General features: G+C 42.5%; 1 protein-coding gene across 1 annotated transcript in view; it reads left to right on the top strand.

Moving 5' to 3' along the window:
* Positions 1–21,842, top strand: part of LOC310861313 (A-type voltage-gated potassium channel KCND3-like) — a gene marked incomplete at both ends in the record, with an annotated part of 247,838 nt that overhangs the window by 200,353 nt on the left and 25,643 nt on the right. Inside the window, 2 exons of the mRNA XM_083768723.1 lie at positions 11,409–11,510; positions 21,131–21,217. Of these exons, the coding sequence (XP_083624849.1) occupies positions 11,409–11,510; positions 21,131–21,217 (189 nt within the window). The remainder of the gene's footprint in view (positions 1–11,408; positions 11,511–21,130; positions 21,218–21,842) is intronic.

The following is a 21,842-nucleotide window of genomic DNA, read 5'->3' as shown; positions in this document are numbered from 1 at the left end:
GTCAGTAATCCCGTTTATCCCTCTAAAGGCCGGTTCCCAGCAGACTAAAGCGTTTGTAATCCCACAGCATTAGTAGCCTAAATTAGCGCACGCACACATGTACGCATCCACACACGCACACACGCATACACACCTCTTAACTGCGTGCGTGAGAGAGAAGGATTGCAAAGATTGAGAGTTGCCTTCAAACCTTCTGTACATTGTTGGTCTAACAGAGACACAGTGAGTTAGAGCTGGAGAGATGGAGACATTATGCGTCCGGACATTTCCCTTGATTTATTCAGCATAAACAAAAAGCAAAGGCATTTCAACCAGCAGGGTGCACACGCACACACACACGCACACACATACGCACACACGGACACACACGCACACACACGTGCACACACGCACACGCACACCAACCCGCAGGCCAGGGCGACGGAGCAGAAAACATAACCCCCTATGAGATTGAACGTTGTATTTTCAGAGTTCCTGCTGACACTTTGATGCTCTCGGCAAATGGCAATGCCTGCTGCTCTAGTCATGTCTGTCTGGCTGTACTATTGAAGTCGAGTCCACCTAAAGTGAGTCCAAGTCAAGACGAGGGGGGTCCATTTGTACACTCTCAGAGTTAAGAAAAAACAAAAAAACATTGTAGAGCCACTAGTACTAGTCACACTTAGTTTGACTCCTAATGTGCCATACATTGGCCTAGATTTTGAAGGTGCGTTTTACCATGTGGTAATACATAAATTGGCCTCGCTCTGCGCACATTCGTATTATGAAAGGCATATCGGCCCGTGTTGAACGCACTCGGCCCGTGTTGAATGCACACACATTATGGCATACGGCGTTCCTGAATATTTTAGCATTGTGGGAGTGTCTATATGTTAATTATTTTCGCTTTGCGCAATTTGCTATTAAGCCCCTTGACCTAAAGACACTCAGCTCATAACGATTAGACGTGGGTCTGACCACCTCATAAACGCAACAAGCACTGTTTGATTTTACACTTGAGCGGCTCTGGGAGGCTGGTAGAGTGTTGCCATGTCTGTTTATTATAAGCGGCTTCTTTTTCTGTAAAGTTGCTTGTAAATATTGGTAGTTGTACTATTTTGTGGTTGCTTTTCTTGTTTCTAAAGTGGTTATTTGGGCTTTTCCCCTAATGTTGTTTAAACCAGTGATCCTCACACAGCACATTCCCATGTCAAGGATCCCCAGATGAATGCATTTGCCCAACTAAGGACGGCTAATCCAAAAATTTAATAAAACATTTCCAAGATTACTTTTGAAAATAGCAGATCTATACCAGCTCACAATGCATCACATTCATTAATTAAAACTATGAACTCTGACTGCAGGGGGATATATATAATGATCATTATAACAATGTGCAAGAACATATTTAAAAATAAGGAAGAACTTTATATTTGTGGACAATCAAAATATGTTTTTCTATTTTAATGTGGTGTCATTAAAATTAATCTGGATATGGCAGACTCACTATCTAGAAAATAAAAACATGGCACTTCATTTAAAATAGGTTGCAGACCCCTGTTATATGCGCTTATTTTTATAGACCTATTTACTTGTTTCTATGAGACATGGCAACAGCCTTTTTTTGTTCTTTTGTAAAATGTTGAGATTAGAAACGGCCATAATTCTTTCATTTCTCAACCTTAAAAGTTTGAAAGTTTGCTTTCATATGCTGTATCACACCCGATTCAAGTCTTCTTCAATAAAATGCTACGAGCGAAGACCATATAACATCGGGGCCACAGGCACAGCATTAAGCAGCAACATTCAACTCATTCCTTCATCATGACTTGAATGAAATAAAATATAATACACGTTATTTTACTGGTGTTTTTCAATAGAAACAAATTATTTTGAGGCATAAAGGTGACAGCATGCAGTGCAATAGGAATAATTAACCCAAATGTGACAAAGTCATGTCATGTCTTCTATGGTGCCAGCCTGAAGAAATGTAATACCACGATCCCCAAAGGGCTCATTCCGTATGTGACATCAGCTGACTGGTAAAGAGAATAGTACGGACATGTTGATTGGGTACGTCTCAAACACGCCTTAAACACACCCATGCCGTTTTTGCGCAATCCACGGGGTGTCGAAAGCGCTTCTTAACATGCCCAAAATTGCAATATGACATACCACACGCCCCCAGCTCTAAAAACTGTAATATGATATGTAATATTATTGGAACTGGTTAATCGACCTGATAGTGTTGTATATAAATCAGTGTCATTCTGAAGAAATCCTGGAGACTGACATTCAGTAACTCAGTGTCTGATGAATGCCTACATTCTCTGTGGCATGACTGATTCTGTACGGCAGTGGTTCCCAAACTTTTTCATGTCAATTAAGGACCGCAGACCCACATTTGAAAAGATATATGCCAAGGACCCCCATGCGAGAAGGCTCTAGCAGTCTCAACCTGTTTAATTTCAAGGACCCCCAGTTTGACATGCATATTAGTCTACGGACCCCCATTTAACCAAGAGTGTCTGGCTGCAGACCAGGAAGTGCGTGACCAGGAAGTGGCTGAAATAAACGGAAACATAAAAGGGGCGTTCCCTTGTTCCCTTACGTTATTTAATTTAAATCACGCTACAATATGTGACACGCGTGTTGTAGAGGCATTCGACAATCCAAACCTCTAACTCCACATGGTGAGGGCCCTGGGGTGTTTTGACTCGTACTCCATATCCAACAGAAAAAAGGTGGAGAGGAATTGTAGTTCAACTGAAGAATATTTATTATCTCCAAATATCTCCAAACAAAACATGAAATGATAAGTAAGCAATAAGTGAGTAAGGTCAAAAACGGTATGCCTTCCCAGCCTCACCAAACATTTTCCATTGTTCTCAAAATGCATGTCAAGTGACCTTAAACAAGCAACGACACTTCCTGGCTCCCAGTGAACCTTTCAAAATAAAAGTTACAAATAACTGTTCCACAATCACTGCAGGGGAGCTTTTACTTTGAAGGGGAGAAATTATACAGGAAGTGCAAAGCTCACTAAATTGACATGACATACCAGGGATTCTAATTAGAGGTGGAGGCTTCTAATAATCCAAATTATAACATTCTCATTTCCAAAACAATATCTGATATCTGAAAATGAAAACATTATGGAAGAAGTGAACAAATAAAGAAAACATAAAACTGGCTCCAACACGTGTAATATTAGAGTTTAATTTAAACCACGCTAAAATGTCACACCAACGCACGCGAAGCACGCACGATTGCACTGTCTCGCACACACACTTTAAAGCTGCCTAACTATAATTATTTTGTTAGGATAATTTGTTAGTATGTGTGTATATATATATATATATATATATATATATATATATATATATCTTTGATGAATTGGAAATGGTGGGCCCTATTGTAAAAGTGTAATGCTTTATGGTGTCGTCCACTCACTGTTAACAGTTTTTGTATTGAGTTGTACTTGAAATGTACTGTAATTCTGCAAACTGTTAATCAATCAATATATATATATATATATATATATATATATATATATATATATATATATAGCCTATATATAATCACAGACTGCTGGAGATTCACTGGAGAGCACTCCAGGCATAAGTTTGATCAACCCTTTTTTGGTCCCACCTGGTTTCCCAGGAGGCACTATCAATAACTTAGTAAGGAGTAGTAACATATAGCCTGCACTTGCTGCAGTAGGTGTAAAAGATATGCAGTCACCTTCACCTTTAATCTGCGTGCCAACAATATCACTACCATGTGAGGTATGACAGCAGTTGAGCCAAATAAGTCCATACTAATTATCCATATTGTATAAATATTCAGGACAGACAGGCCTTTTCGGGGAGGTTAGATGGTTAACTTAGATGTTTAACTGCTCTTCTGGGGTCATGTCAAAATTGGTTTCTACGTCCTCCTAAACCAATAAACAGACGTATCACTCTTGATTCTATGTTTAATTCAGAAGTTCACGATGCACCCTTTTTCAAAGCGGCAGTGATGTTGGATTTGCCCAGTAGGCCTATGGGGACCAGGACAATTCGGGCTGTCTGTTGGTGTATTATGTTGGTCATGTCCATCCATGGTACATGGTGGTACAGTATATTATAAAAAAATATATATTTTTCTTTCAATAATTGTTACCTAAGCCTATAACCCACTAACCCTACGACACTGTGGTGACCATTGTGGTTTTGCATATTCAGACTAGTACCCCAAAACAGTATGCCGTACTCACTCTGCTTATCTTCTGAAACTGGCAACTGCTCACATTTGATCACTTCTGGATGTCAGACCACAGACCAACTACATGATAGGCTATACCCCAAATACTTTGACCCCCTTAATGTTACAGAGGTCACCTGTCATATCTTGCCCATAGTCTATAACCCTTTTATAAACCAATAGTGTAGTGACAGTGCTTTAATTTGTGGGCACAATTATGGAAACTGTGTATACAATATATATTTTGTGATTGCCAACTTTGTTTGTTGATTGAGATTTGGACCTATAGTGGAAACTATGCCAATACTGAGATTTATTTTCTTTCAAATGTCATGCGGTTATCAAGGTGAGACATCACAACCCTTCACATTGGCACCGTTACAAAAAAGATTGCCTACTTACTGTTTAGTACTCATCATTCTAGTGACTATAACTTTAAGCCCTGTATGAGAGTAATGTGCCATCTCATGTAGAATTTAGCATACCATAACAAACACATAATGATTACCAACTGACTCCATTCAAATAATTCTAGTGCTATAGTCATACATTTAACTGGCATTGTTTTGATGGACATAAAGCTGAAGACATTTCTGCAATGGCTGGAGCAACTTTAAAGACAAGAAAATATATTTAGAGCATTTATTTCAGAAAAAAGAGATGTATGATGAAAATAGCTCCCCTCACAACCCCTGTGTTTTAAGCATTATGTTATACTTTAGCTATTGGTGCTACGCTACGAGCTTGTAGGTCTTCTATTTGTGAAGTTAGTGGTGCAACTCTGTGTGGGGGTGGGAGTTCCAGACCCAGATCGCTGGAACCCTGGGTGCGTACCCAGGGTTCCAGCGAGCCGCCCCGCATCCGAAACGGTTGAGAAATGACAGTTACCGTGTAGGGGTCCCTCTACTGTACTGTCACTGTACTGGCACACCCGGAATCACCATATATACAGTTAATATGTACAAGTGTGAGTTGCGCACAGGTGGTGAAAAACATCTATGCTGATAAAATAAAATAAAAATACATTTATTCTAATAAGACAGCAGAGCAGACACGCGAATGTTCCTTTTGTCGGAAACCTGTGACAAAAAAAGTTCCATGTCAGCATGATTACAAAATCCAAATAGGAACGGTTCTCTGATTTCGTTCTCATCCGATTCCCCGTCGTGATTTAAAAAAAAAATCTGTAGTAGGCTGTCAGGGCCACCAGAGCGTCCTCCCCCCCCTTGTCCATTATAGAGGGTCGACAGACCGACCCCTGTAACAGGTGCCCGTTTAAGTCCAGCCACTTGCAGGCTTCTTCAATTTCCTTCATCACAGGAGATTCCTATTGAGAATTGAAATGTTCAGTCAATCACCCATACCTATAACACATTATGTTGTATGTTTTCTGTCTTGCTTTTCCTCCTATTCTATGTGCAATAGGGGTGTAACAATACATTTCAACAGCAATATGATACTTCTTTGTGTAGCAGTGTTCTTCTCCTGGTGTCTAACATTAAAACAATAGAACCGTTATATCAATGAGGTAGGACTTAGAATAGAACATTTGTGTTGGATTTAATTTACAATGCAATATAATTCATTATTAATTTCATTAATTATAAATCATGCTGATCTCAAAGACTAAGGCCATACTCAATGCAGTTTGAGATTTCTTAAGAAAACTGTGCAGCACTGAAAAAGACCTGTGCAGCATTTCAGGCCAATTGAGACAGCTTACGAAAGTGGAAATCCATAATCCATCTATTTAACATAAAAGCTGTCATTACTATACTCATTTTAACAAATTAAATTAACAATGCTCTTCAACATTAGTTACTGTAACTATAAAGTGTTTAAAGCAACTGCGTGCATTAGTAATATAATTATGGTACTGAAGCATCAGTATGCATTATTAATCTATGGTACTAAAATGTTTGAATTGTATTTCAAACTGACCACTTCAGGCAGCTTCCGGCATCTTGCCATCTTGAAAACTGGATAATAAAAAGAAAGACAATTTTAACAATTACACTGAATTTGCAGAGCAGATAATCTACATTATTATTGATTGAAATATGTATTAACAGTTTGCAGAATTACAGTACATTTCAAGCACAAACTCAATACAAAGACTGTTAACTGTGAGTGGATGACCCAATTAAACGATCTGTCAATCTGCCTATGCTGTAACAATAACAGGAATCTTTAAAAAAATATTGAACTAATAAAAATTATCCATCTTTTTTTTTAAACAGACCTCACAAATTAAAATAATACAGAGCTGCCATGTCTCACCCTTTGAGTGTGACAGTCACGCAATTTAACCCTTTACCACGCACCACGCCACACATGCCATTTCACACGCATTATAATGATAAATAACAATTTTCTCTGCGGCTCCGCCGCGTAATAACGCACGCTCATGTGTGCGTCCTCATGCACAAACGGTAAAATAGCCAATCTGCATGCAGTGCTGATATGCAGGAGGATAAAAAGTGGACCAAATCGTCAGCAGGGTCCCTGACTGTGTGACGCATGGAAATGAGCCATGCAGAGTTTAACATCGCTTCGAAATATATATATATATATTTTTTTTTTAAGATATTTTTTTTGCGGCTTACGCCTTTTATTGATTTTTTAAGGGACAGATAGTAGGCTGACAGGAAACGGGAGAGAGATGGGGGGATGACATGCGGTAAAGGCCGTGTCGGGTCCGGTAGTCGAACCCGCGGCACACCGCGACTGGATCACCAGTCCGGTGCCCAGACCGTTACGCTACGGCCTGGGCCCGAAATATTTTTCATGGAAGACAATATAGCCCCCACAAGTTACAACACGTGAGTAAGTGACCTGTGACTATCTCTCTTCTATACTGGTGTGTGGTGTCTCTTGCGTGATATGAGGAAGTGGAACGGAACATTATAGGGACAAAGTCGTGTGTGTGTGTGTGTGTGTGTGTGTGTGTGTGTGTGTGTGTGTGTGTGTGTGTGTGTGTGTGTGTGTGTGAAGTGAAGTGAAGTGAAGTGAAGGGGGAGGGGCCGCATCGCGACTTGTTTCTGTTCATAGAGAGAGAGAGCCCAGTCAGCCCACAGATGTGTTTGAACTAATAAAATGTAAAAATAAGGAATTTTCCCACATTCCAGTTTTCTGACATATTCCCCAATTTCCACTGAGATTATGGGGTGAATGAATGTGGCCAGACCCATCTTCTCTTTCTGTCATAGTGACATTGTCCTGCATCAGATCATGTCCAAATCAGGTTCTCCAATCTCCAGTAGCCTCTTCAGTTTTTTTAAGATTTTTTGAGTGGTGCAACCACTCCCTTACGGAGCTATGTGTGTGGCTGGCTGGGTCTGAGCACTATGTGTGTGGCTTGCTGGCTGGCTGGGTCTGAGCACTATGTGTGTGGCTTGCTGGCTGACCAGATTTCAGTGTGCTTGCCTTGTGGCTTGTGTGTGTGCGGACACTGCGGAGGGGTTATTGTCACGTCACTATGGAGCACGCTGCCTCTTTGCCAGTCTGGGTGAAATTCACATCGGAAAATTAATATAACGGCGCGTGAGCCCGCTTTGGTGGGCCGGGCCCCGTCAGTACCCGACGGGCTTGCAGGTCTCTAGTGTGTGTGTGTGTCGCATGCGTGCGTGCGAACTTCGAGACGAGTTGGTGACAGTGGTTTGTATTTTGATTTGAAATAAATAATGATGAATAGATGTCTACTGTTCATGCTTGTGTGTTTTTTTTAGACAATAGACCACTTAGCACTTGATTTAACTATGAAAGAAATGAAGACGATGAAGGATATCGATGAAATGTATGTTTCACTATATATAAAATATATACCTTGACTCTCCCTCTGAATGAAATTAAAAATTGGGTCCTAATAATTAACCCTAAAAATCTATAGACCTACCCTTAGGTTTAGCTGGAACACACGCTCAGCATCGCGGGGGTAATGGTAGGCCTACTTGGTAACTATACTTAAAATGTCTACTTATCCCATCACAACTATAGTGATTTTGCAGCTATTTTCAATGAACAGTATGCCTATTGTTGATTAATGTGGTCATTTAAATCTAGGCGCCGTAATGCGCAAAATGGAGTCGACCGGTGGCCACTGATGGCCTATTATGCCTATAAATGCATATCATGCCTGTTGGTGAAATATAAACATCTAAAATGGTTCAGTAATAATTAGCATAAGTTATTATTAACGAAAAACATCTAATACTATTTTAAATTGGTCTAGTAAAGTTAGTAACTAATCAGAAGCAGCAACCATTTTGTTTCAAACAACTGAACTAGACCAATAAAATAGTAGGCTAGTATTTATGTTTTTCGTTAATAATAATACATACTAATTATTATTGAACGGTAAGTACGCTGGTATGTACGCTATGGTACACTATAAGCTTGTATATCTGTTTATTTTAAGCATGCGCCGCTGCATTCTGTCAGAATATCGTGTGTGTGTGTGTGTGTGTGTGTGTGTGTGTATGTGCACACATGTGTCACACATGATGTGCGCTAGCTCTAGAGACGCAGAGACAGAGACATATTTATTTAAAATCATCCTGGCACGTAGGCCTATAGACAACGGCGTCAACTCCGCGGGTGCGCAAGAGCCAAAGCACCCGCTGGCAAAATAATAAGCCAATAATAATAAGTTGCGGGGTGGGTGCCTTAAAATATATAGGCTACTCTAAGGTGGGCACCCACTGTCGTTATAGGAACCTTCTGCCCTTGCCTATAGAGCCAATGAACGGAGCGCATCTCTCTCTCTCTCTCTCTCTCTCTCTGTCTCTCTCTCTTTCTCTCTCTCTCTCTCTCCATCTGCCGTGCACATGCAAAGAGCGCAGGTATCCAACATTGATAAACTGGTTCGCTTATATCCGTGCAGTATAACATCAAAGTCCAGTAGGCCTATAGTCCATTTATCGACGATCCAGCAGCACAGTAGCATACAGTAGCCCTATTAATCATCATCAATGAACATGTGTCAGCCGCTGTTGTCAAACTGCCCCCCCCCCCCCCCCTATCTGTCTATCTGCATGCGCTACGACGCACAGAACGCAATGCGAGAACTCACTCTTTTAGGCCTATACTCTGTCTGAGTGCGATTTACTTTAATAAAGGTTGTACTTCTAGCCTGTATTATCCGCCTAAGGCGAGTCATTGAGACACAGACAGACAGACAGACAGACAGACAGACAGAAGGACCCCCAGAAGGACGATCGTAATCACATTGCCTTGCGCTGTGCGTAACATAGTCTTTTTATATGAGGCTATACGCAGCTTCTACACAAAGGGACCCCCCCCCCCCCCCCAAGGGTCCACATGGGTTGGGGGGGGGGGGGGGGAGGCACACGGATAGGAGCACAAGCGCTCAGACTGTATAGGTGCGAGAATATAGTTGCACACATGGCTACACACACACACACACACACACACACACACACACACACACACACTCACTCACTCTCGTCGCTCCTATGCGGACCTCCGTGATCCCCCAAGGGTCCCCCAGGGACCCCCCCACCCCCCCAGGGGTTCACGGACGAGGGTCGGGCCATCCCTCCACGGAACCGGACCGGGTGGTGCGCCGATCGCCGGGCACGATGCGCGCGTAAAAAGGCCTGCTGCCCTGCAGGTTCTCCACGGGGAAAGGCAGCATGCACCCTTTCGACGTATTAATTAATACGGTACGACGAGTTGTAATACGCAGACGAAAAATAAACCGTCGAGGCGAATTATTATCAAACAGTCGCGACCTATTATAAAATACGTCGCGAACGGCGACGCAATCAGAAATAGCTTTGACGAAAATAAAGCGCTGGGGCGAATTATTAAACCGTCGGGACGAATTAATATTTAAGCCACGACCTACTCAATAATAAGCCAACAACGGAAAATAATAGGTCGGGACTTACGTCTCCGCCCCGAAAGTATTTCGCCCCACCTGGCTGGCTGGCTGGGTCTGAGTACTATGTGTGTGGCTTGCTGGCTGGCTGGCTGGGTCTTAGGAGCATAGATAGATAGATAGATATCTTTTTCATTTCTACTTTAAGCATGAGGAGGCTGTCAGTGCAGGGAGAGCAGCTGGCATGGAGGTGAAGACATCAGTGTTAAGGTTAAATATCAACGTTAAAACGGGCCAAATCGACATTAAAAAAAGCCAATTTTTTTCTCACTCTTGACATTTTCTGAAAGCAAGTGCATATTACAAAAACAGAATATAAGGGGAAAAACGAACCCGTTTAACTCCTAACACTAGGTGCATTAATGGTAGTTTAGCGTCATAAGTTAGAATCGGAATATTGCTTGTTGTGTTGTTAGTTTACTCGATTGTTAGCTATTTAGCTAAGAGGCTATAAGCTACTCGAGTAGGCAAGAAAGAAAAGAAAAACAAACTCATTAACTCCTGTTCATAAGGCTAGTTTACACTGCAGAACGTTTACATTTATATTAAGTTATACTTATAATATTAATATTGTCTTGCTGGTTTACGTACCTTGCTTCGATGAGAGAGGAGAAAGAACTGCAGCAAACCCGATAGTCAGTGGTGCCAGAATTTGCAACAGAAATATTGAAAAGAAGCCACTCAACAAATTGCAACAGATTAGCTAATTTAAATCTAATGTTCATCAACTGTTTAAAAATAGCAGAGCTAGAAGCATAGCAGCATATTCAATTAATAATAATATTAATAATAATACTAACTATACTAATAATGATAATAACACAAGTCACTTATAATAAGCGAACATTGCAACATCCACATCAACTGGGGGAACATGACGTCATCACTGTGAGACAACATGGCGTCATCACTGTGAGACGTCAACTGTGGGACACATCAACTCCTGGAAGTGTCTGCAGCCAGACGCTTCTCCATTTAATGGCAATTCTATCTCTCGGACCCCCAATTTATATTGTAAAATCAATGTTAATTTAACTCTGAGAGTGTACAAATGGAACCAAATGGTACACTCTCAAGAGTTACAGACCCATATAAGGGACCATTTGGTTCCAAATTATCATTTAGCTGGGGACCCCCTGGAACTCCCTCAAGGAACCCTGGGGGTCCCCGGACCTCATTTTGGGAACCCCTGCTGTACGGACACCTCGATGACCCCTAGGTAGCTGTGACTGAATGCTTTCCGTGGTAACGGTTGTCGTGGTTTCCTTTCTCCTCTCAGAAAGCGCGTCTGTCCAGGATACGAATGTCCAAGACGGGAAGTTCCAGTGCCTTCCTGCACGGCAAGAGAAACGGACTGTTCACCGAAGCCCTGGAGCTCACGGTAAGACCGCTCACACGCCCACACCCGCACGCACGCACAACAAAACCGCGATCCTGAAAAACACTTCCCTGTTTACCACTGCAGAAAGAATCCCTCCTACTCTAAGGTGCTCTCTGTGGTTTTGATCAGATGGAAATACTAAGCTCTTCATTTCTGACTTCTGACCTGCCTCTTGTTCAATATGTGAATGCGAGCGATCATCGAGCGATTTCATTGAAACGAGAGAAATGTCTCCGGATTTTTTTTCCGGAACGGAAGGGGGGGGGGGGGGGGGGGGGGGGCTTTACAGAGATAAGCAGCCATATCTTCCAGGCACCCCAAGCTTCTATTTTGAAGGAATCCCGGCGCTGATTGTGAGAGAACCACCCATTTTCAACAGTCAACTATGTCATGTATGTGTTAATAATGATGAGTCGAAATGAGCACAACACACCCACCTTCTGTATATCTTTATTAGCCGAAAAAAAGGCAGTTTTGGGATTTTGGGGTCACGTCATCAAGATGTGTTTTTCTCCGGCCGCCCACAGTTTACAATGGGAATAGCATAAACAGTGCGACTTGAATTGAAACAGAACACTTTTTAGAGCATTTTCAGCCAATTCAGTTGTAATTAGGGCAAAATAATAACACAACACAACGGCTCTTTTAAGAGCTAATAGCAGCCAGCCGCAGCGCAAATATGCGTGGCTGCACCCACTGCCGTTATAGGAACCTTCTGCCACTGCCTGCACACCACCCAGTTCACTGAGTGAAGTGTCCGTGTCCTCTTCAGACAAAACACCACCAGACAGTTCACCAGACCGGGGGAAGCCGCTGAGATCACTTTGCTTGTCCCCGTGGGATTGGAAATAGGATTTAAAAGGCTGTCCGATGATAGCGTGGATTACAGCACAGTTGTGTGCAATTATTCAATAAAGAATTCACATATCACCGCACCTCGTCAAGCCTCAAATATCGGCTCAATGCGAAATATGTTGCACCAAGCCTAGCCTGGAAGCTAGCGTCAACAGTAGCTCTGGTCCATATAGCGTAGTTAGGACTCAGGAGGAGTTCTATGGTACTTAATTTGATCCTTTCCCCTCACACCCACGGAAGTGCAGGCTGTGCAGCCCCTCGTTTTTAGCATAAAAAAAGATGTGAAAGCCACCTTTCCTCCTTCTAACACTATAGATCAGAGCTAACGTTATTCCAACTCCCAGTAGCAGTTCAAGTACCCGACCAGATGACGTTATTGCCAAATAAAATGTAAAATCTGCTATGGCTGTTACTGTATGTCCACATATGGTGGACATTCCTAGTCTCAACACTGTCCTAGGGCAGAGCTTCCAGCATTGTGCCCCTTTCCTATGAATTGGGGGTGCTGCTGAAGAGGCGTGGCCTGATGATGGAGACCCCGATCCTTGGTCAGCCGAGACAGCAGGATAATCAGCCATCCTGGAAGGCTGCAATTCCCCGCGGTCACCATGAGGGGGCGCTGCGGTGACATCAGTTGTGGCTCTCAGTGGCCTTCGCTCCAGTCGGTCCAGCTGGATTTCTTGCTGTAGCTGGCCGAACTGGTGCTAGAGGTTTCGTAGCCGGAGCTCCTGTGCCTGCTGCTCACGCTCCCTTCGTTCATCTCTGAGTTGTTGATTCATGAGGTAGGCTTGGAAGGTTCTGCTCAGACTGACCACCGTCTCTGGTGGTTGACCACCGGTGGCTCCTCCCTCCTCCTCTAGAATGGGTTCCTCTTCAACCTCGTCTGTAAACGAGGTCTGGTTGCCGCCATCTTGACGTACTTTGGATCTGGTAGTCATGTTGGTTTCTGTCACCCTTGACTGCCTCTCATCCCACCACTGCCACCACATTTGCCTCAAAATAAAATACAATAAAATGCTAAACGCAGTGCTGTTGTTTCATACGATTCTGTCCACAATGCCATGCTGTAGTGATGTTGGTACAATTATGTAGCCTACAAATAAACAGGACATTTTTCAGAATACAACATTATTTTAAATTAATTAATTGATAATTCAACTCTAAAGTTTCATTTTACACTCTAGAGTTGAAGATTTATTAGGGTTCATTAGGTTATCAACTCCCATCATTTACCATGGGGATCACCTGGAACCCCCTCAAGGACCACTGGTTAAACCACTGCCATACACCTCAATGGTCAAATGTTGTAAATTTAACCAAACAATCACATACATTCAGTTGTTCATGAGATAATAAGTGGGTGAGATTTTTACAGGTCCTGGGCCTCTATTATTACTTTGTAACCTGTGCCAGTCAATGATGGATATTTTGCTCTAATAGCATTAATCACACATGATGAAAGGGGAATTCGGTTGTCTGGGCCCAGTGTTTCGCCTCTGAGGATAAATGTTTTCAAAGGGTGGCATATGGCATAATGAATAACACATTGGGGGAGTACTTGAAGTACTTTTTAAGAACCATTGCTTTAGCATACATGTCATGTAGTATAGGCCTACTGTATAAACAACCAGCTTATTGCAAAACCTGCTGTTTATAGGTCTGAGCTAAGTTGATTATGCCACTACAAGGTATCTAGATAATTTCGACCTATACTGACTGATGTTATACTACTGACGTTTAATACACTAGATTGGAGCTATTACAGTTACTCACGCTCGAGACAGGCTGCCGTTGGGTCCAGCTGGTTTGTTTGTAGTTCTCCAGTTCCTTTTAGGAAAACAAAAAAAAAATCCAGCACGCCCGGATTTAGGTGCGTCAAAGTTGTCGTGGTTGTGAAAACATTCTTTAATTTCGTCATCGTTGTCACCTTTTGCATTCTCCATTTCCCTGATATAGAAGGCCATGTACTTGCTGTGCTCATTGCAGCACAGGTGCTCTTGTTCTGTGTCCATCGCTGTGCAGTTGCCACCACAAAGTGGGATCTGCACCAAGTCTTCTTGGTGGTGTTGTTGGATCCAGCTGCTGGGCAGAAGCGGCCGCCCGGGATTCTGCAACAGCTGCAAGCTCTCTCTCTCTCTCCCTCATCTCCTTGTCCATATATTCCGGCTCGAATAGATAGCCTGTCCTGTCCATGAAGCATACTCATCACTAGACGACATTAGAACGAAGTTGTTGTTGTTGTTGTCTGTCGCTGTTCGAGTGTCCGTGTCAGTGCTATCGTTTTCCCTCCTTGGCTTCTGAGTTGCGTGCCGTGGAGGCTTTGCGTCATGACGTCAGACGTTCACCCAAATATTGATGGTAAAGAGATGAATAATAGCGCTCGGAATAAATCCTGGGTGTTTTTAATGGGGTATGGATATATTCCGGCTCATAAGACATAGGTCTTGGACATACTACAACTGAATTGGCTGAAAATGCTCTAAGCATAGTTCTATTCCCATTGCAAACTGCATGCTTGCGGCCGGAGAAAAACACATATTGACGACGTCACTGGTCACGTGACCCCAAAATCCCCAAACTGCATTTTTTTCGGCTAATAATGATATACAGAAGGTGGGGTTGTTGTGCTCATTTCGACTCATCATTATTAACACATAATTATACATGACATAGTTGAAAATGGGTGGTTCTCTCCTTTAACCACTAGCACTTACCATGAGACGAGACATCCGTTTAACAAACATGACTGCTGCAGGACGCACGGCGCTTCGTTCAGCTCGCAGCTTTCAGCCAACATTTTCTTTCATAAGCGCTGCATGTTTAATAAATGGCTCAGACACACATTGTACAGAACTGTGATGATGACGTTGTGTGTTTGCTTCTGACTGATGCAACACGTTGAAAGAAGCCTGTGAATGTGGAGGAGCTGTCTCTGACAACCACAACCACACTCCCTGTTCCCTGCCACGGCCTGGGAACACATTTACTCACAGCTTTCATTATGATGGAGATTTGTGTTTTTAATACCGGGAACGCATCTCTGTCATGTCATAGCTTTTAACCACTTTAACCATTACTTTATACTTTAACTGTTGAAAAATAGCAGATCTACAAGCTTGTGGCACGGCACCAAGTGCAAATGTTTTTAACTCATATCTTTGCTTCTGGAGGATCCCTGGAACAACATATTTTCAGATGGGAGTCCGCGGCCAAATACAGATAATATTTGTGTTGGGTCCTTGACATGATAATGGCCGCAGTTACATGCAGGCTGATCATTCCGAATAAATACTTAAGAAAAAGATACTTCGGAAGTATATTTATTTTGCTGCGAGTTTACATGGGAAATGGTCATTCCGAATGAGTGTTTACAAGGAGATGTGATCGTTATTTTTTAGAGAGAGAGAGAGGAGAGAGAGAGAGAGAGAGAGAGAGAGAGAGACTGTTGAACACACACACACACACAGAGCAGTAAACGGGGGGACATCGCATTTATCAACTTTTCGCTGTGCGCCTCACAAGGCTATTGGGTTTATTTGTGATTCGTCTTTGCACAATGCACGTACATTGTGTAAGTAAGCGCTTATCTACAGGCTGACAACGTGTCCCATCTGTGGTCTTGTAGGCCTACATTGCATAAAGCATCATTTATAATGCATAGCTTATCTGCACGATACACCATAGCCGCATCATTATGGCATAATATATTCCGGGAAAGTAGGCTACCAGAGAATAAATTGGGTGTTTAATACTAGATTGATTGCAGCTGCTCATCAATGCAATTAAACTACAAAGCCGTTATGTTTCACGACGTTTTTGTTGTGATGGACATTATAGCGATAATAGCGTATTATTGGGACTGTGTGTGTGTGTGTGTGTGTGTGTGTGTGTGTGTGTGTGTGTGTGTGTGTGTGTGTGCGTGTGCATGTGCACGTGCATGTGAGTGTGTGTGTGTGTGTGTGTGTGTGTGTGTGTGTGTGTGAGATTACTGAACAGCGGACTGACGGCATTTCGTCCTCTCTCTCCTCCGTCTTTCTGTGAGTCCCCCGATGCACTGTAGCCTACAGTAGCATTAAGCAATCCAGATACATATAGGCTGGCTATATAACCTATATCAAAAAAAGAAAAAAAATATCAGAGTGATCATCAACTCGGGGCGGTTGGATCTTTGAACACTCACAGATCAGGGGGATCATCATCACTGCTGCTGCTCCACGTTTTTTTTGTGTGGATTTCGGAGCTGCAAAATGCACGAAATAACCGCTCTATGTGCAAACTCCTCGGTGCGCCTTGGATATGAGCGCCTTGGAGTTGGTGCGCCTTGGAAATGAGCATGCTCAGAAAAGACCAGAATAAACTTACATCCGAATAGTCCAATTTTCTTTCAATCGCATTCAACATTGGAATAATCCGGCCAGTGACATCGGAATGGTTTTTAAATCGCATTGAGCATTTTCATTCGGATGTACGTTTTTGTAGGTTTTAACTTTTAATCGGAATTAAAGGGGGTTAAAAGTCCTCATGCAAACGTGGTCAATGTTTGAGAACCACTGATGTAGAAACATGGATTCATTTCAAGACTTTTGCAGTAAAAGTAGAACTCGGGACAATCCATTTCATGAAGGGGACATCCTGAAGATGTGAAAAATCGCGGGCACGCACGTGGGCACAACGTGGGCAGGAGGCGACAACAGCTGTAGTCCAGTACCTGCCTGTAGACCCTATCGCAATTTGGTGTTGGGGGAATTTCTCACTTGAACTGAGTCAATGGGTCCCTAGACATGAAAAATCAACGAGGTGCTTGTCCGCCATAGTGCCACGAATGGCGCAATGGCCACATCAAAAATGGCCGCCATCGGCTATGATGAAAATCCAACCTTTTTGTTTTTTAGTGTTTAAGCACATGTAATACATTCATTTTGACTAATTGTGGTGTGCGGAATTCATTTCTGATATTGTTTTGATGATTTGGGGTGATTTTGACCTTGAAAGGTCATAGTCAAGGTCATTTTGCTATTCCACAGACCTTGGCCATAACTTTCCCATTTTTAGGAGTAAGAACAGGAACAATAAGTCTATTTCAACTAAATCTGACTCTTAAAATTAATTTCTGATATTGTTTTGACCATTAGGGATCATCCTGTCATTGAATTATTGATGTTAATGTCATTTTTTAATAATGATTATGATTCTTTAGTCGCTTTTATTATATATTTTCATGATTTGTTTTCTTTACATAAACAAAATACATGGGCATGAGAAAAACAACAACAGCACCATATGTGCTGTGTGAATAAGCCCATTGTACAAAAGACTCTGTCCATGGCCCAAATGAGCCAATTCATTGCTATGGCAACCCCATAGTGGAGGTATAAGTCAATATATCATAAGAATCGTTCACTTGATGGTACAAGCACCAAATTTGGTACACAAGTGCTTCAAAACCTACTCTCTCAGAAAAGTACGTTGTCCACTTGAAAAAACTAAATGGCCACCATTTTTCAAGATGGCCGCCAAATGAAAAGGGCCTTTTGTGGCAGTTCTGGACAACCGTGGGTCCGACCAACTCGAGACCGGGCACTGCACTCCCTGTGGGTGTGTGGAACGTGTGTGTCGAATTCGGTGAAGTCGGTGGGGCAAACGGTTCTCGGGTTACGTGGATTACAGATGTACAGACACACACAGACTTGAATATATGTCAATGGGCAATGCCCATTGGGGTTTTTTTTAGATGATGGGTAAGAAGAGAGAGATGTGATGTCAGGTGGTGTGGGCTAAGAAGTGGTCAGGGCTAATATAAAGTATATGAGATGTACAGTAAGTGCAAAGAGAGATGGTGAGGGAGGGAGAAAATTATTTGTACCAATTGACCAGACAGTAGACAGTAGTGTAACAGGTTAAGGTGAGTATAGAGATGGAAATGTTCTAGCAAGTGAAGCCAGTGTATTGAGAATATGGGACATATGTGTCAGGAGTTATTTGTGACAGAAGGCTACAAGTGAGAGGGAAGATGTATACGATGGTAGTGAGACCAGCCATGCCGTACGGTTGGAAACGGTGGCACTGATGAAAAGGAAGCACAGCTGGAGGTGGCAGAATTAAGGATGCTATGGTTCTCATTAGGAGTGAAAAGGAAGGACTTGATCAGAAATGACTAAATTAGAGGATCAGCCCAGGTTAGAAGGTTTGGGGATAAAGCAAGAGAGGTGAGGTTGAGATGGTTTAGACATGTGAAAAGGAGGGATGAGGGTACATTGGGAGAAGGATGCTGAAGATGTAGCTGCCAGGTAAGAGGATGGCCAAAGACGAGGTTTAAGGATGCTGTGAGAGATGACATGAAGGTGGCAGGTCACAGAGGAAGATGCAGAAAACAAAACCAAAAGGGGTCCTCCCCTTTTCCCTGTGCGTGCACACACACACACACACACACACACACACACACACACACACACGGTACTGTACAGTACACTACAGTATGTTACAGTACAGTATGGTAAAGTACAGTATGGTACAGTAACGTGCGGTACGGCATGGTACAGTATGATACCATAAAGTATGGTACAGTACAGTATGATGCCGTACAGTACAGTAAGGTACAGTATGATACCATACAGTAAGGTACAGTATGGTACAGTATGGTACCATGCAGTACGGTACAGTACAGTATTGTAAAGTATGATACCATACAGTAAGGTACGGTACAGTATGGTACAGTATGGTACAGTATGGTGCCCTACAGTGCCGTACAGTATTATACAGTATGGTTCAGTACATCACAAAGGTATAGCCAAATATATGCAGAAATGCAAAACCAGTCTAATTTTGGTGGCCATCTTGAAATATCACCGCCATATTGGATTTTTGGATGGCTCGGTTTAAAAAGTTAAAGAGTTGACCAAAGGAATGTTCACGGCAAATGTCACGCTTGTATCACCAAGCGAACAACCGTTCCAATGATCTGCTAATTGCACAAATTATGTGTGTGTCTGTACGTCTGTAATCCACGTAACTCGAGAACCGTTCGCCCCACTTCAAATTCGACATACACGTTCCACACACCCACAGGGAGTGCAGTGCCCGGTCTCGAGTTGGTCGGACCCACGGTTGTCCAGAACCGCCACAAAAGGCCCTTTTCATTTGGCGGCCATCTTGAAAAATGGTGGCCATTTAGTTTTTTCAAGTGGACATCGTACTTTTCTGAGAGAGTAGGTTCTGAAGCACTTGTGTACCAAATTTGGTGCTTGTACCATCAAGTGAACGATTCTTATGATATATTGACTTACCTCCACTATGGGGTTGCCATAGCAATGAATTGGCTCATTTGGGCCATGGACAGAGTCTTTTGTACAATGGGCTTATTCACACAGCACATATGGTGCTGTTGTTGTTTTTCTCATGCCCATGTATTTTGTTTATGTAAAGAAAACAAATCATGAAAATATATAATAAAAGCGACTAAAGAATCATAATCAAATTATTAAAAAATGACATTAACATCAATAATTCAATGACAGGATGATCCCTAATGGTCAAAACAATATCAGAAATTAATTTTAAGAGTCAGATTTAGTTGAAATAGACTTATTGTTCCTGTTCTTACTCCTAAAAATGGACAAGTTATGGCCAAGGTCTGTGGAATAGCAAAAGTCCTCGACTATGACCTTTCAAGGTCAAAATCACCCCAAATCATCAAAACAATATCAGAAATGAATTCCACACACCACAATTAGTCAAAATGAATGTTTTACATGTGCTTAAACACAAAAAAACAAAAAGGTTGGATTTTCATCATAGCCGATGGTGGTCATTTTTGATGTGGCCATTGCGCCATTCGTGGCACTATGGCGGACAAGCACCTCGTTGATTTTTCATGTCTAGGGACCCATTGACTCAGTTCAAGTGAGAAATTCCCCCAACACCAAATTGCGATAGGGTCTACAGGAGGGTACTGGACTACTGAGGAGGAGGAGCAAAATGGCAAAAACAAGTCATTAACTAGTCACTGCTGCCTGAGGTCAAACAGTATGAAAAGACAGACCATGTCACGGCGGATATATTTGTATATTTGTTAATATCACGTTATGTTGTGTATATACAGTGTGAACTAGTGGACCGTGTGTGTCACACTTAATTCATTCATTCCTCCCTTACTAGTGGGCTGTGTGTGTCACACTTAATTCATTCCTCCCTTACTAGTGGGCCGTATGTGTCACACTTAATTCATTCCTCCCTTACTAGTGGGCCGTGTGTGTCACACTTAATTCATTCCTCCCTTACTAGTGGGCCGTGTGTGTCACACTTAATTTATTCCCCCCTTCTGCCGGGGATTGCGTTTATTGACGAGCCGTGCTCCACTGATCCTTGCATACGGGACTTTTGGGGGTCAGAGACTCAGAGCGCTTAACGCTTAATATATGTGTGTGTGTGTGTGTGTGTGTGTGTGTGTGTGTGTGTGTGTGTGTGTGTGTGTGACTTTGGGGGTCAGAGGTGAGCGCGCTTAACGATCAATATGTCTGCCGTGATGCAGAGCGGTGAAAAGTACATTTACTCAAGTACTGCACTTAAGTACAAGTTTGAGGTATTCCTACTTTACTTGAGTAATAACCACTGTCTACCTACCGAAACACACACCTTTGCATTCTGAAGTGTGTGTGTGTGTGTGTGTGTGTGTGTGTGTGTGTGTGTGCTCATGCACGTGCGCGTGTGCGTACATGTGTGCGTGTGCGTACATGCGTGTCTGCGTGTGTGCGTGCGCTCTGTTCCAGATGTGCATTGAGCAGGAACAGAGGAAGGACACCTCTCTATTGGAGAGCCAACACCACCATCTACTGCACTGTCTGGAGAAAACCACTGTGAGTACGGTAGTAGTCTCTCTACCTCTCTATCTATACCTCTCTTTCTCTCTCTCTCTATACATATACTGTACTTTGTTTCATCCAATAAATTGATATAATAATGACTTTAGTCATGCAGAACAGAATCATCTTTATTGTCACATCACATTTTTACCATTGAAACAGTGCATGTTGTTCCCACCGTGTTACTTTTTACCAGTGAAACAAACATTGCATGTTGTTCCATCGTGTTACTTTTTACCAGTGAAACAGTGCATGTTGTTCCATCGTGTTACTTTTTACCAGTGAAACGGTGCATGTTGTTCCATCGTGTTACTTTTTACCAGTGAAACGGTGCATGTTGTTCCATCGTGTTACTTTTTACCAGTGAAACGGTGCATGTTGTTCCATCGTGTTACTTTTTACCAGTGAAACGGTGCATGTTGTTCTCTATCGTATCAGAGACTATCTCTCCACCCAACATATTTCATATGTATGGGGAATGTCCCCACCTCACTTGTGACGTGGATATCTCTTTAAGACACACCAGTTGTACTGGCACGCACGGGTATATAAGGCCCAGGTGTGCGTGATTACACTGCTTTTTTGATCTCCACCAGTCACCAGACAGACGTGGCGTCTC

This window comes from Protomyctophum parallelum, assembly GCF_964188405.1.
Source record: "Protomyctophum parallelum genome assembly, chromosome: 7".
Lineage (NCBI taxonomy): Eukaryota > Metazoa > Chordata > Actinopteri > Myctophiformes > Myctophidae > Protomyctophum > Protomyctophum parallelum.
This window is presented reverse-complemented; position numbering and strand designations above follow the sequence as displayed.